Consider the following 16,713-nt stretch of genomic DNA (forward strand, 5'->3'; position numbering starts at 1 on the left):
TCACCCAGAACTACGACAAGAAACCAGCAGTAAACTATACAGAGTAGTACCCAATTGAGTGCTGAACATAGTAGTAACTTGAGAGCAACCCTGCAAATGTTGATAGCAGTGTCAACTAGCACCTGAGTGATGGGACAATAGCATACATTTTACCTGTACTTATGATGTACTACACTGAAATATAAGAATGGGGCTAAAAACAAAAAGACTTGACTAAGATGGAGCTAAATCAGTAGCTAAGATGCAATTAAAACCACAATGAAATGAATGCTTACCTCTGTCATATCCTCCCTGCTTCTGCCAAGCTTAGGCTGCTCCTCCACACCGGCATACACAACCATATTCCTACACAGGAAGAGTTTATATTTAGAACATGAACAGAAGAAAATAATACAGCTTCAAGAGTAAAATGTTAGGAGGCACTTTTATTGAACTATGATTAGAATGAAGTTTAGGGATATGAGTAGACTGTAATAGTCTCTGCTTTAAAAGTCTACAGATCCTAATGACCTGGTGACATAAATTATTGCATTCAACAATGAAAGCAAAGTGCTTCTGGTTTAGACACGTGTGTTATCATTAACATGTAGGAACAAAATTTACAGCAGCTGTTAAGAACCTCTTTATTCATACAGCATGGTATTAAGCAAAAACTCAGGACTATAGTAGAAGTGGGAAGAAATGAAGCACAACATTGGCAGGAGCAAAAGAAAGTGAGGAAGAAAGAAGGAAAAGACCTTTAAGTGCCTCTGAACCTAGAAATCTAATCTAACGAAACAAAGTTCACCAAAAAAGAAAAAAATATTTAATGATAATGTGGGAGGTGAACTGTGACTTACTTTGGCCAGTTGTAGTATCCCCAGTGAGTTTTTTCAACAAAGCAACTTGACTCCCATTCCTTTTTCGTTCTTGGTATATTTTTGCTATCATAATGTAACCAATGATTATCAGGTCTATCGCCAGCAAGAATTTTGGTGGGTTTAGGACATCCACCTAAAGAAAAGGCATTCAGAGTCAACCAATTTGAAAGCATTAATTCAGTAGCTGTTCTAGACTTTCAATAAACAAAATTACTTTTTTTTTTTGTTTTAAGGAGGCAGGGTCACTTTAGTTCCTTGCTGGCCTGGAACTCAGAGATCTACTGACCTCTGCCTCCCAAGTATTGGAATTAAAGGTATAGACCACCATGTCCTGACTATAACTCTCTTTAAAAACAATAACAACATTATATTTATTATTATTTATGTGTGTGTGTGTGTGTATATGCCTGAGGTTAGAAGCATGCCCTGGAGCTAGAGTCAAGCCTGGTGTGGGTGCTGGGAATAGAACTTGGTTCTTGTGCAAAAAACAATACATGTTATTAAACATTATGCCATCTTTCTAGCCCTGCCTGTAACTCTTAACAAGAAATCATTTATTAATATTGTCTTAAAAAATAGGACTATGGGGGGCTGGAGAGATGGCTCAGAGGTTAAGAGCACTGGCTGTTCTTCCAGAGGTCCTGAGTTCAATTCCCAGCAACCACAGGGCTCACAACCATCAATAATGAGATCTGGTGCCCTCTCCTGGCTTGCAGGCATAAAATAGGACTATGTAGATGGCTTGTACCAATCCCGAGTTCAATGCCCTAACCCACAGGTTGAAGAGAGAAAACTGACTCTGACAGCTGTCTTCATATACAAATAAACAAAAAGACCAGATAGGAATTAAGAGTATAGTGTTGACTGGGAATGAATAAGGCCCTGGACCCAATCCTCAGCACTGAGAAAAGGGAGGAGGGGAGAAGCCTGAAACATGGAGTTTACTTTGAACTATTGAGGAAAAGATGGGATGGATTCAGGATTGATGACTGTTAGAAGAATATGATGTAATAAAATTAAAAGGATTTGTTAAAATATTTTGGTTCTAAATTATTTTTTTAAAAAAGATTTATTTATAATTGTATACAGTGTTCTGCCTGAATTAATTTCCTGCATGCCAGAACAAGGTACCAGATCTCATTATAGATGGTTGTGAGCCACCATGTGGTTGCTGGGAATTGAACTCAGGACCTCTGGAAGAGCAGCCAGTGTTATCAACCTCTGAGCCAGCTGAATTAATTTTAAGTTTACAGAGAGAGCTCAAGGAATTTTAAATTTACATTATTCTTTACTTACAGACTGCATATTTTTATATATTACCCTATATATATTTTAACATATTCTCTCTCCCTATAACACATTTATTAGGGTAGTTTTATGGAAAATTGCTCATTTAATGTCTCTGTACCCCCACAGTACAGAATACAGAAGTATTTAAGAATGTTCCTTTACATATTAAAACATAATTCTCAGAAATAAAAAAAATTAACATTGATTCTATGTCATTAATTTTATCAACACACCTTACTGAAATATTCATCACTTACCCAAATGCATGTCCTTCATATCAAAAGAAAAAAAATTCTTAAAGACATTTTTTGTGGACTACAGTCTAATCCACAACTAAAATATTACATTCAAGGAGACTAATGACATGACACCTAAATGTAATATTTTAATGTTAGATCAATCATTTATTAGTGGAAAAAGTTTTCTTTTGAAAAATGTTGAGAAGCTGGACAGTGGTGGTGTACACCTTTAATCCTAGCACTAGGAAGGCAGAGTCAGGTGATCTCTGAGTTTGAGGCCAGCTTGGTCTACAGAGTGAGTTCCAGAACAGCCAGGGCTATACAGAGAAACCCCATCTTAAAAACAAAACAAAACAAACAAACAAACAAGTAAATAAATAAAAGGAATTTTTTTTTTCTGAGAACACAGTAAGAAAAGCAGAAAATCAACCCTGCTTCTAATCCTCCTGCCCATAGAGAAATATACAATGGATTATTTAATACAACTCAGGCTGACTTTTGAATTCCAGATCTTCTTACCTCTACTTCCAAACTCCTGAAATTAAAGCCCTGTGCTCCTACTCCTAGGCTTTTTGAGTACTCCAGGAAATTTTCTAAGTATTATTGAAAAGCACTGTTATTTACCTGGGGTATTACTTACTGATTTCATAAGGGTTGATGGTCAGCTTTTTGTGAGTTCTCTTTAGCTGCTTGAGAATACCAGCAACAGCTGAAATAGCCATCTATAAACAGGTTAACACATCTACATCAACATTTTGAAATCTCTTACAACATGCTATACCGCAATACAAACTGATTCTACTACTTTCAAAAATACCTCCTCCCAAAAGCACCCTTATTCCTTCTTGGTAGGAGTGTAAACTCATACAGACTCTATGGAAATCTGTGTAGCAGTTTCTCAAAGACTGAAAAAGAGAACTGTCACCTGACCTCACTCCTAGGACTTCAGAGATAGCGGTACATCTATGTTCAATGGTGCTCTACTGGCAATAGCAAGGAAGTGTAACCAGCCTAGATGTCCATCAACAGAAAGACAATGAAACTGTGAGATATATATATATTAAAACTGACATGGAAATCATACTAAGTGAAGTATCCCAGACTTAGAAAAACAACCACCACATGCTTTATCTCACACAGATCCCAGCTTCTAATTTATGTACAAGTTATTTATTTGACAGTAAGTGTGGGTATATATAGGTCATGAAACTGGAAAGGGGACACAAGAGGGGAAAAGGCTGTAAAAGAAGTGGAGATGACAGAATACAGAAGACTTGAAAGTAGAAAGGGGAATACCAAGTCAGAGGTTACTGGGGAAATTAACCAAAAAAACTATGCATGAAAATGTCATAATAAAATCACTTGCTTTGTATATATTTTTTTTAATTTATTTATTATGTACACAGTGTTCTGCCTGCATGCCAGAAGAGGGCGCCAGATCTCATTACAGATGGTTGGGAGCCACCATGTGGTTACTGGGAATTGAACTCATGACCTCTGGAAGAGTGCCAGTGCTCTTAACCGTTGAGTCATCTCTCCAGCCCGCTTTGTATATTATTAAAAAAAAAAAAAAAAAAAGTTTAAGGTCTGTAGAATGGCTTAGCAAGTACAAATACTTGCTGCACAAACTGAATGATCTGAGTTAGAGCTCTTCCTCCAATCCATCAGTGGAAACAGAGAACCATCTCTCAAGAATTGTCCTTTGACCTTCACATATGCTGTAGTGATGTGTGTGTGCAAACAAGTTTAAAAAGTTTTTAATTAAAAAATTAATAAATTAAAAAACATTGAACCAGGAATGATTTACTAGCATCTCTGTCCTTGAGATTTATGCTAGTTTCTGCTGAAGAAACTGATCTTCCTTTGTTAGATGAATAGCAAGCAGCTCATTCTATTCATGTCAGCCTCTCTGACTTTTATTGGCTTTCTTCCAGTAATAGACAAGGCCAGGACCATTCTGACAGCTCATTTCTAGTATTTTCAGAGCAAAACCAAAAAGTTGAACCCTCAGATTTGCCCCCATCCTTGCAATATAGATTTTCAAATTTTTAAATATCTTTCCTATTAGTTTATAAGCTTATTCTTTGCTATAGCTACAGCGTTAAAATCTAAAATGCTTGATTATGCCTCCAAGTATTTGTTGAACAATTATTGCTTCTGAACAAAAAGGAGATGCCAAACCAATTAATTTTAAGGCATTTATTAGGGTGTATGTGGTTTATAAAGAATTCCAAGAGTCTGTTGAGGTAAATATTCTCAAACCCAACACAGTAACCAAAATAAAGTGTGTACCTTTCGAACAACGATTGCATCATGGTTGAGATTTTCAACAAAAAATCGTATGGCACGAAGAGGCAACACTCTGTCGTCCCTTAGGAGTAGAGACAGAAGCCCGATGCCTATATGCTCAAATTTCCAAGGCCTGGAGGTTGAGGTAAGGGAGTGGGTGGTGAGAGAGAGTACATACAAATCACAGTACCCTTAAAAACCACTTACAGTAAGAATGTATTTTGAAAATTTTTCTTTGCTTTGTAGCCTCAGCCTCCTGAAAGCTGGCATCAAGGTGTGTGAAACCCTACTCAGCTCTATATTTGAAACGTAATTTTAAGTTTCTCAAAAATATAAACAGGCCTACTGAAGAACACTGCCTCTCACATTATCCTAAACCTCTCCATGTCCCTCACTTAGTCTTCTAACACAAAAAATGATTCCATTAATACAACCATTCTTTTTCCCATGCACAAAATCCCTAGAACAGTTAAGACAAATGCTTTCATGGTGAAAAACAAAACAAAACATTTTTTTGTCTGTTGGCTTTTTTTGTTTTGTTTTGGTTTTTCAAGACAGGGTTTCTCTGTGTAGCTTTGCGCCTTTCCTGGAACTCACTGTGTAGCCCAGGCTGGCCTCGAACTCACAGAGATCCGCCTGCCTCTGTTTCCCAAGTGCTGGGATTAAAGGCATTTGCCACCACTGCCCTTTAAAAGTTATTTTTTATTTGGTTTGTTTTTGTTTTTGTTTCTTTGTTTGTTTTGACAGGGTCTCACTATGTCCTGTGTGAAACTTAAGGCTTTTTTTTTTCCTTTTTTTTCTGGAGCTGAGGACCGAACCCAGGGCCTTGCGCTTGCTAGGCAAGCACTCTACCACTGAGCTAAATCCTCAACCCCAAAACATTTTTTTTTAAGAAAAAAACTTTATACTCACAGATTTCTTTGCTCCACACCATCTAGTAAAGTGTTTACCAAACTTTCATAGTTTCTTTAAAAAAAAATTCAGATAAGATATGATTTTATTGTACTACTAAGACAAACATTAAGTAATGTAATATAAATTTAAATCCTGGTGTAATTCACCCTCCTCTTACACTTCACCGTTTGACCAGACTAAAAGTAAGTGAGAAGAGATACTAAGAAAAGAACATGAAGGGCTAGGTATAATGAACTACGAAATTGTTTCTTTTATCTTAATAATCTTAGGTTTTTGAGGTAAGGTCTCAAACTCCAGGCTAGCCTTGAACTCCTGGTCCTCTTGCCTCAATGCAAAAAGGACTAGCATTACAAGCATGCCCAGAAAACTTTTTCTGAGTGTTCCAAAGTAAACATTAAAACTGTAAGTAGCAATCAAAGAGTTAGCAGTGCTCTGTCTGTACAGTATGCTATCTGCAATCAATTAAGCAGGCTATAGGAGTTCAGCATTCACAAAAACATTTTTGAAAACAAGCTTGGGAATTATAGTTGGCAACCATATTCATAACATTTGGGATACTGAGGCAGGAAGAGCTCTTAAGCCCAAGAGTTTAAGACAAGACAGGGCAATATTGTGATTTAAGAAAAAAAAAAAAAAAGGCATTTTCAATAACAGTAAGTAGGTACAATCATGTGCTAGTTATATGGTAAATGTGAAACTGAGTTAAGAAGGCTACTACTGAAGTGTTACCACTTTTTCTTTTTTCCCAAATCAAGACTTTTTCTGGTTCACCAAATCAAAAAAGTTTACTAATAGCCTAATACCCAAGTTTAATCAAAAAGAGATTTCTGTATGAGTTATAAAGTTATGTACTGAACTTGAATTTAGGACTTAATAACAAAGTACACTAGTTATATTATGTCTGATACATTAGTATCTAAAAATGATTAAAGGCAATTCATAGTGAAAAAGATACAACAATAACTTATTTTTAGCATGCTTTTTTTTTTTTTCTTTCAACTCTATACTTAAAAGTGAAAATCTGGTCCCCTTGCAGCAATTATCTCCCAACTATTTTACATTTTCCCAGAAATCAATGTGTAGTGGTAAGTTGCACTTATATTTTAGGGCTAGTTAAAATGTATTAGCTGTAATATTTTCTGTCTTAGCAGAAAGTTCATCAATTACCTTAGGGCATCGGCATTCTTTTCCTGTTGGCGCTTCTGTCCTTCTTTAATCTTTTCTGGGCTAAGTAGCGTCTGGCTAATAGAAGGATTCTTTGATTGTTCAAGTAATTCTGCTATTGCAGCACATGGCTTTGGAATCTTATTAAAAATTTAAAAAAAGCATAAAAAAGTAGAGTCATGATGCATACTATAACGTGGACTATTTAATTTAAAAGAATAAAGGGGACTTACTACCAAGCCTGATTTGATGACCTGAGCTCAAGTCTTAGGACCCCTATCTACATGGGTAGATGGATAGAATTGATTTCTATAATTTGTCCTCTGATCTCTTCATGTGCATTGGTGTGTGCAAACACACACTCATAGACAACTACACAAAAATAAATGTAATGATCATGCTTTCAGTCCAGGAATTGAACTTAGGTCTTCAGATTTGGTGACAAGCACCTTTCCCATTGGGCCATTTTGCTGGACTAGTGGCTTGGGAATTTTATCTTGAGTTACTATGATTATTAATTTTTAAAGAATCTATATGGGTATGGTGGTGCATGCCTGTAATCAGAGCACTCAGGAAATGAAGGCAAGAAGATCAAGAAGTCAAGGCCAGCCTGGACTACAGAAGACCAACTATACCTGGGGGTGGGGGTAGAGGGGGAACCAATTCTAAGAAGGATAATTTCAAAGAGCAAGGGGTGCATTTATAGCCAAAGCTAGAACCCTGGTCATTAGAATGCAAAGCATAACCAACCCAAGGAAAGAAGAAACTCAACTATCCTCACCTTTCTGTCCATCATGATGCACTGAGGAAGTGAGAATCCATATATTTTAGCTTCTCAGATGGTCAAGAAAGGTGACTCATGCATATAATTTCAGCATGTGAGAGGCTAAGGCAGGAGGACTGCTACAAATTTGAGACTACCATGGACTACAGAGTTAGTCACTGACTTTTTAAAAAGTACTTAAATGATGTCCTATCTCTATTTGATAACCAGTGAAATTTCTTTCTCAGTCATCAAAAAAATCTAATTTTAAGCAGGTACATTTTTCATTACTATCAAATTTTAATATTCTGCACTGTAAGTTATGAATCTAGCTAGTGGCAAATCTTTCATGACTTTGGTTAGTATAGATAATCTCCTAAAATACAACCAACTCTTAAAAAACCCAGCATGACTGGGCGTGGTAGGTCATGTCTGTAATCCCAGCACTCAAGAAGCAGAGTGTTATGGGATATTTTGATCTTACTCTGACATTCCTGAGACTTCCAATAAAGTTAACTTTGAATCAGAGGGTGGAGCTAAGCTACTAGCTGACCAAAACTGGCCATACTGGTTTTGGAGGACTGAGGATATAATAGAGAGACACAAGTAGTAGGCTGGGGTTTACAAAGATTCTCAGTCTTCTTGGATCAGCGAAGGAAAGAGAAGAAGAGGTCACTGGTCACTTCTCCACTGCTTCTCTGATCAATCAGGTTCATACCCTGCTATCTAACTCCAAGTTTTTATTGATAAAGAATAATTAGATAAATGCTTCAGCAGAGTGAGTTGTAGACTAGTTTGGTCTACAAAGCAAGTTCCAGGTCAGCCAGAGGAGAGGGAAAAGAGACAAGGGAAACTCAGGAGAGATGAGAGAGGAAAATGCAACAGAGGCATACTTGGAACAATGGTAAATATAGCAACATTAACTGTTGTAGCCTCTTGGTAGAAATGACCTGACTCTTTCCCAGACTCACTACAACTTGGTGTTCCAACCCTGTTATCTACAGTAATGATCACTAAAAAGCATTAGATGGAAAGAGAAAGTAAATGCCTTTTAAAAATTATAACAACAAGCCAAAATATTACAGAAAAAAAGGAAAGACATGGAAAATAAAAGCTAGAATTTCCACTAAAATATGAGTGAACAAATAAATGGTTTGCTTACTGTGAAGTCTAAGCCAATTGTTTCATATTGCCTATGAATCTTTTCTGCAAGGTCATCAAACAGTCTCACTATTGATGGCTTTTCCAATGACATTGCTTGGCTAAGCCCTGAAGAAACAAGTGCTGGCCAAGTCTGCACAATACAGTCCCAATCATGAAGGTTTGCCAGGCACACGCCACTATGATTTCCAAGTAGACAATATAAGGCGCCCTATAAGAACAAATAAATGTACACAGAAAATTAAGAGGCACAGTTAAATCCAACATCATCTTTAAATTTTTAACATTGATTATTTACATACTTACAGCTGATTTATAAATAAGTTCATGTATTTAATGTATTGTTTTGAAAAACTTGAACTTGAGGTTTAACCAAGCGGCATCCACTAGTATTTTTTTCTAAGTCATTTAAAGAAGGTTTGCTAAAGAATGGCTATTAGGCAATATAAAAAGGTAAGAATGTTTTGTAAGAACACAGATTCTACTCTTATTTTCCTCAGATATGATAATGACCTTGAAATGTAGAAAAAAGTACTTTTAGGGCCTAAAGTTTGAAATAATTTATCAAGTAACAGCTAACACCAAGTTGCTAAGTATATTACTAAATATTGAAAAGTTTGGTTACTCAGGAGGGTAGAAGGAGGGAGTGGAGGATGGATATATGAGATACATTATAGACACGTGAAACTGTCCAACAATAAACTTAAAATATCTTTAAGAAAATCTAGCTACTTAGTTATACTGCATAGTTTTTACTGACAACATCTAATCAGAAGATTCTGATGAAGCAGGTACATTTTTCATTACTATCAAGAAGTGTTGTTATTTTCAGAACACTCAATCTACATGGATCAGAAGTTGGATTGTTAATCACTGCATATTCTAGTCCACATGCTCTCTATACAGTCACTGCCAACTTTGACCTTTCTAATGTGAAAAACAGTCTTAACAAGACTGACCAATATGATGAAATGAGGCAGACAGACCTTCTAGAAAGAATATCCAACAATGGGGTAGGAAGTCAGCTGCCAGAAAGTAAAGAAGAAAGGAAATAGTAGGTGACTTGTTATCAGTCTCAATCACTAATCTCTAACACTGTGATATGAAGACGTACATACTACATAAAAGAATACCTTGTTCTGATAAAACTTTAAAAGTAAGCAACTAAGCCTGGCTTACAGCCTATTGAACTGTGTCTTACAAATTAACTTCAAGGAACATACTCAGTGCTCATCTTAATCCTCTTCAGAAAGTGGGCACTGATGACTGTTTTTTCCAAAAGGTCTCTTTATTGCCTTCCATGACTGTTCCTCTTTTTTCATGGTATCTCAGTCAGTTTTGTTGTTTTTCATTTTGTTTTGAAATGGGATCTCACCATGTTGCTCAGGCTTGCTTTAAACTCTTGGGCTTAAGGGATCTCCCACCTCCCCTATAACTCCTTGTACAATCCAGAACTTAGTGATAGAAACTCCCATGTTTTAGTCCCCTCATATTTAGCTATCAAGCCCTAACTCTTTTCTGTCCTTAATCTCTCTCAATCAACCTACTTACAGAGACTCTACTTTACCTCTGAAATGCTTTAACTTGTCTTCTTCCTTTCTTTTTCTGCTCTGATCAGTTGCTCAAAATGACCTTATTTCTTTCTGTCCCTGGTCCTCCCTTCATTCACACTGGTTATACTACTCAGTTATTTTTTACAGGGCTCTGCACCGTGTATTTTCTCCCTAACACTAATCATGATGAAATGTTCAAGTATCTTAAAACTGACATGCATTTAAAAATGTGATAAGCAAATATAACAAAATATTAAATGTGGAACCTGAATAACAGATATATGGGTGTTTACTGTAGACATTAAAACAGAACCTATACCTTGAACTGCTGCTGTGTGACATCCCGTCTATCAGGCCGTAAAAACTCTAAAACCAAAGGGATGATATCTCTGCAACAGAAGTTATATGCTCCCAAAGCAGCAAAAAATGTTTGCTGAGCCTTGTTTCTGACCTGGGGAAAATTGACAAAGATTTAAAAAGATGTCTAATGAAACATAAAATATAAAGGAAGATAATTTAGATGGTTTCCTAAATAACAGAGAACACATACCGTAAAAAGTAAGCAAATGGTTATTAAAAGGAAAATACTACCAGTGTGTTTCTTTTTGATGAGAGGAGTTGAATGGCACTCATGGGCAACAGTTTATAACACTGCTAAAAGTAAACAGCAGACACTAAGTCATTGTTGATGAGAAGATCAGACTTCCTATGTCCATACACAGGAAATTACCAAGTTAAAAGGAACTGGTATACATAAATCTTATAATTTCTTTGTTCTATGTGCTAGGACATATATAGATAGACAATATGTTACATGCTCATAACTCCCTGAAACCCAAGCATCACACACAGAAGGAATTATATAGCCATCCCAGACTAGCCTTCAAAATTTCCTAGAATTAAGTGGGAGCACCATTCTACCAGCACAATCTCTAAAATTTACAACAGAGAGAAACAATTTAAGCAGGACATGGTGCAAATGCCAATAATCCCAGCACCTTTGAGGTGGAAGCAGGTGGACTGAAGTTTAAGACCAGTCTTGCTAATAGCAAGACCCTGTTGGAGTAAAGGTCAGGAATCTAAAACGAAAAGCAATTAGCCAGGCATGGTAGTGCATTCCTTTAATCCCAGCAGGGACAGGTGGATCTCTGAGTTCCAGGCCAGCCCAATCTACAAAGTGAGTTCCAGGACAGCCAGGACTAAAGAGAAACCCTGTCTTGGAAAAGTGAGGGGGGGGGGGGCAATTATTACTACAAACGTTTTTGCACATTAAGGCAAATTTAAATTCATTTGAAATTTGAAAGGCATTTCCCATTGCATTGGGGTGGGGTGGAATGGAGGGTTTACTAGATTTCCGTTCCGGTTCTCTTGCTTTCTTGCTGTGCAATCCTACATGAGGGATTACTTAAACTCTACTGGTAAAACGGGGATGTTTAGATTGTATGTAACAAAATGAAAGTATTGGAGATAGTAGAGACTCACCTGACTGTATGAACTTGTTGATAATCGAAGAAGATCTCTGATCATATCTTGATGTATTCTTTTATACTCACAACCCTCAACAGTTAGTGTTCGCAACTTTAAAAAGAAATAATGTAAGTCAAGTCTCAAAGTGTTTACTGAAAGTCCACTTAATTATGAAAAACACCATAGGAATTATTTATTAGCATGCCAAATCAAGATGTGATGATGGAGAAACACTTGCCTCATGCTGCAGCATCACTCTGTCAATTAGTAGTGCTCTGATATGTTGCTTTTTTCCATGGAGCTGGAAAACAACATAGCAAACAAAAATCAATGTTTTCACTAAGTGACTTCAACAATGGGTTCTTGAATCCCCTAATGGAAACTTACCTCAAAATAAGGACACACACAGCCAGGAATGGTGGTATATACCTTTAATCTCAGAGGTAGGTAGATCTCTTTGAGTTCCAGGCTACCCAGGGCTACATAGATTGACCAAGTCTCAAAATAAAACCACCCAACCAAATAAACAAAAAACCCAATAACAATAACAAAAAAGGTCAACCCAAACCATACCAAACAAACCCTAAACCAAGAAAATGGACATAGAACAGAAAAAAAAAAAAAAAAATGGCTGAAGATCAAACCCAACTGCCATACATGTCTGGCAACCTAGGTTCAACTCCTGGGATCTATATGTTTGAAGGAGAGAATTGACTTTTGCAAGTTGTCCTCTGAACTCCACTTTCACAGATGCATGCCCCCACACACAAATAAATAGATATAACATTTTTTTAACTGTTATAAATTACAATTGGTTATTCTTTATTACATTAGTCATAAAGTGCTCCTATTCTACCTTTTGTCCAAACCTTCCAATCTGTATCTTAAAAGCTCTGATTCAGGCTTTTTTCACCTACATTCTAACTGTGGCAGAGCATTCATCTACCTTAATTTTCAGCCAGGTGTATGCTCATGCATACAATGCATATTCCTTTTAGTGGATCTCTACTGCTGAATATAAAACCAAAGAATTCTCTTACAACAAAACTATTGACCTAATTTACTTTCTAGTACTCTTCTACAGCCTGCCATAGTTCCCATATCCTTTTCACAAACTCTTCTATCTCCAGTATCTAACAAATAACATACATATACAAATAACATACAGGCATCTAGAGACTCAACTTCAGCACAAGTCTATTGGGGAACACTGTTGGGAATAGCTCTACTCTTCTTTGGGAATTTTCCCTTCCATGTGCCTGAAGAGGCTTATAATGATTCTAATATTAGATCATGAAATCAATATAAAAAATGTTTTCCTCAGATTTATATGAAGTTCATGCCTGTGGACACTTTTTTAAAAAACATTTCTTCAAGTTTTTGTAAGATAGCCTGAATGCTACTAAGGAAATCCCTGCATAGGTACAGAGATGATCATGGACAAAAATGGATGTTATCACTAAATAAAATACTTTTAACTTAGTGCCTCACATATGCTACACAAGTGCTCTACAATCAAGCAACACTCCTAGCAAGTAAATACATTTTCCCGCTTAGGATCTATTTGATTTATATCATGCTATTAGTCTTCGTACAATATATTTTTTCCTTTCCTTTAAAAGTCAAATGTTTTAGCTGAGTGGTGGTGGTGCATGCCTTTAATCTCAGCACTCAGGAGGCAGAGGCAGGTGGATCTCTGTGAGTTCGAGGCCAGCCTGGTCTACAGAGCGAGATCCAGGACAGGCACCAAAACTATACAGAGAAACCCTGTCTCCAAAAACCAAAACCAAACAAACAAAAGGTAAATGTTTTATTATTACATAGTAAGAATCCTGTAGCTAAACAAAAACAAAAAAGCAACAACATTGGTTTCATGCAATATTCTTAAAGCTACTACTTCTACTTATAGGGCAAATTTCCTCTATAAACAATAATCCTCAAATCAGGACTTTTTTCTATTTTTTTTTTGTTTGTTTTTTGTTTTTTGTTTTTGTTTTTTGAGACAGGGTTTCTGGCCTCAAACTTTCAGAGATCCGCCTGCTTCTGCCTCCCAAGTGCTGGGATTAAAGGCATGCACCACCACCGCCCAGCAAATCAGGATTCTTATACATCTTTTCAAAAACAATGATTCAGAATTTCAGGTGAAAGTACTGACCCGATTTTCCATTGATTTCTTTACTAAGTTAAAGCTTTTCCATCGGGAGTCAAATTCATGTTTATGAGATCCTTGGAATTGCAGAAGGTCTCCAATAATCTGTGTCAAAGAATTTCAACATTTATTCAGAAGTCACCAGTCAAGCCCAAGCACATTAACAATTATGGAGCTGTGGAGCCACTTCTACCTTTATGATGAGAAACAATGATTTGGTATCATCTTCTGAATTATCAAGTATGTGGTCTAAAATAGGAGAAGAAAAAAGTTTTAGCTAACATCTTAAATTACTATACAAACCCCAGTTTGCTTCTTAGAGGGTAAAAACAAAGCTGATTATTTTCCCTATTTCTAAAAAAAAAAAAGTTAAGTAAAAGCACACCTGCCATAGGCTGCTATTCTAAAACTTAGGAATATAGGCAAGTTACAGGCATATATACTTACTAAGAAGTTTCCGTATGACACTAGCAATTGCTTCTCGGTGGTTCTCTCGAGATAGGTCTGTTTTTAAAAAAAATAAGAGAAGGCATTTTAGACATGGGAAGTTCCTCATTTTATTCCAGGTTTTAATGGCTTATCCGAGGATCCTTCTTAAAAGGTAAAGGACAAACGGCTTTGCCTTTAACATAGTTAAATTAGTAGCTGAGCATGACACAGACTAACATTCAAAACCTCCATTTGTATAGGGCTTACCTAGGGCATCGAGGCACACACCTGTGACTTTAGCACTTCAAAGAATTAAGATAGGGGATGGCAGATGGTTCAAGGCTAGACTGCCCTGTCTCCAATCACTCCATAAATGAATAAATAGACAAGCATATCTTGGGCATGGTGATGCACATCTGTAATCCCAGCATTTGGGAAGAAGTGGCAAGAAGATAAAGGAGATGAAGGCAAGATGGAGCCACATGAGACTGATCTCAAACAACCAAAATAAAATGATTATTTATGAAATCTTTTGTCAAGAAGGTAGGGGAGAGATGGCTCAGGAGTTAAAAGCATTTGCTGCTCTTACAGAGGATGTAGGTTCAGTTCTCAGCACCCACATGGCATCTCATCTCCAGTTCCAGGGGATCTGAGACCTTCTTCTGACCTCCATGGGAATGTAATACATATACATATAGAAAACACCCATACACATAAAATAAAAAAAAATAAACATACTTTTACAAAGTGGGGGAGGGGAGAGAGAGAAAACACTGTTGTGAACATTTTAAAGTTCAAAGCTGCTAATTAGAAACCACAAAGGCTTGGGATTCTCTAAAGTTACGGGTGACCCAAATCCAGCAGTTATACCACAGAAATTAATGTACAGAACTAATTCTATTATCAACCCATCAGTAAGAAAATCTACTGAGTTTCTATTAAGGTTGTAGTCTGAACTTTAAATTAGTATAAGATATAGTTGGGGGGAATCCTGGGAATTGACCTACAGCCTCGGGTATGTATGTATGTGCTCTATCACCGAGGAACATCCCAGTTGTTCCACAAACAACTAATACAAAATTAGAACCCGTGTCTATCCTGCTTTTGTCTCTGGGTATGATCCCCCAGCACATCAAAAAACTAAATTGAATTAAACTCAATGGAAGGAAATCTACAAAGACCATCAGAATATAAAGGCTACAATATTCCCACTCATATTAATATAACACCCTAAAAAAATTAATAACATGGCCGGTTAAGATGGTTTAGCTGATAAAGGTCTTTCTGTAAGAGTGATTGATAGACTGAGCTTGAGCCCCAGAACCAACACAATGGAAAGAGATTCCACTTCAGCAAGTTGTCCTGTGACCATGGGATGTACACATACATACAAAATAAATAAATAAATAATTGTACTTTTAAGAAAAAATAAAGAATTAAAACATAAATGAATGTTATATAGTAACAAAGCTTACCTCTGAACACAGAAAGCAATTAAATTTACTGAGACAATTTCTGTTATTTACTGGCAATTCTTTATAGTAATTAATTTCTAAAGCCAGAGGCAGAGACAGGCAGATCTCTATGAGTCTGAGGCTAGCCTGGGCTACATGAGACCCTGTTTCAGAAAAAAAAAAAATCTAGCTTCTTCAGAGAGAAAGAAAATGATTGTTGCATAATGGGTACATTTTATATACTACAAAGAATCTAAGAACCATAAGTACAAAATAACTCCATTCTAATCGTTACAGGGAGGCTAAACAGATAGCTTCTACAGATTTACTTCAGTTAATATTCACATACCATGCTCCAGTCCGGTATACAATTTTGTTTCCTCTAAGGACACCATACTTGGTACCCTGTTTAAAAAACAAGAGAGCTTTCATTTACTAATATATATATATATATATATATATATATATATATATATATATAAAATATAGTATAACACATATATATTGGTCAAAGGAAAAAGTTTCATTGTTATAATGTTTAAATTAAAACAAAGACAATGCACTGTAACAGATTTCTACTCTCCAGTACTTCAATTCTTTGAACTTCTGAAGGTTAATGCTGCTGTTTCAGTAAGAGGCATAGTAACTAACTTAAAGAAAATGTTCCTTTAATGCCTTCAAGGGATAAAAATCATCTCTCAATGATATACTGAGAACTGAATATTCAACTGGAAAAGTTTAAATTTGCTGATAAGTATTTTTTCATCTGCACAAAGAAAATCCAGCTTCACAATTATATGATTATACTTTAAAACTCAGTCAACTTTTATTGCTGAAGTACACATGGTTCTCTAGATAACTATTACTCTTTCTCTTTAAACCAGCAAAATGGATCTTTCCTAACCCTGCAGTAAAATGGCATTTCTAAATTGGTATGTAGAAACTCTAAATCTCAACTAAAGATTAGTCACAAGCAGGCA

At 36.3% G+C, this 16,713-nt stretch overlaps 1 protein-coding gene across 2 annotated transcripts in view; it reads right to left on the reverse strand.

Moving 5' to 3' along the window:
- Psme4 (proteasome activator subunit 4) overlaps positions 1 to 16,713 on the reverse strand; it is a 128,573-nt gene that overhangs the window by 32,563 nt on the left and 79,297 nt on the right. For both annotated transcript variants that reach the window (XM_059275126.1, XM_059275124.1), the window contains 14 exons: positions 16,083 to 16,138; positions 14,298 to 14,354; positions 14,044 to 14,099; positions 13,857 to 13,955; positions 11,940 to 12,002; positions 11,717 to 11,812; positions 10,554 to 10,685; positions 8,683 to 8,892; positions 6,761 to 6,897; positions 5,591 to 5,644; positions 4,682 to 4,811; positions 3,030 to 3,111; positions 840 to 993; positions 276 to 345 (listed from right to left, as the gene is read on the reverse strand). In XM_059275126.1, coding sequence (XP_059131109.1) covers positions 276 to 345; positions 840 to 993; positions 3,030 to 3,111; positions 4,682 to 4,811; positions 5,591 to 5,644; positions 6,761 to 6,897; positions 8,683 to 8,892; positions 10,554 to 10,685; positions 11,717 to 11,812; positions 11,940 to 12,002; positions 13,857 to 13,955; positions 14,044 to 14,099; positions 14,298 to 14,354; positions 16,083 to 16,138 — 1,396 coding nt within the window. The remainder of the gene's footprint in view (positions 1 to 275; positions 346 to 839; positions 994 to 3,029; positions 3,112 to 4,681; positions 4,812 to 5,590; positions 5,645 to 6,760; positions 6,898 to 8,682; positions 8,893 to 10,553; positions 10,686 to 11,716; positions 11,813 to 11,939; positions 12,003 to 13,856; positions 13,956 to 14,043; positions 14,100 to 14,297; positions 14,355 to 16,082; positions 16,139 to 16,713) is intronic.

Source organism: Peromyscus eremicus, chromosome 10 (genome assembly GCF_949786415.1).
Source record: "Peromyscus eremicus chromosome 10, PerEre_H2_v1, whole genome shotgun sequence".
Lineage (NCBI taxonomy): Eukaryota > Metazoa > Chordata > Mammalia > Rodentia > Cricetidae > Peromyscus > Peromyscus eremicus.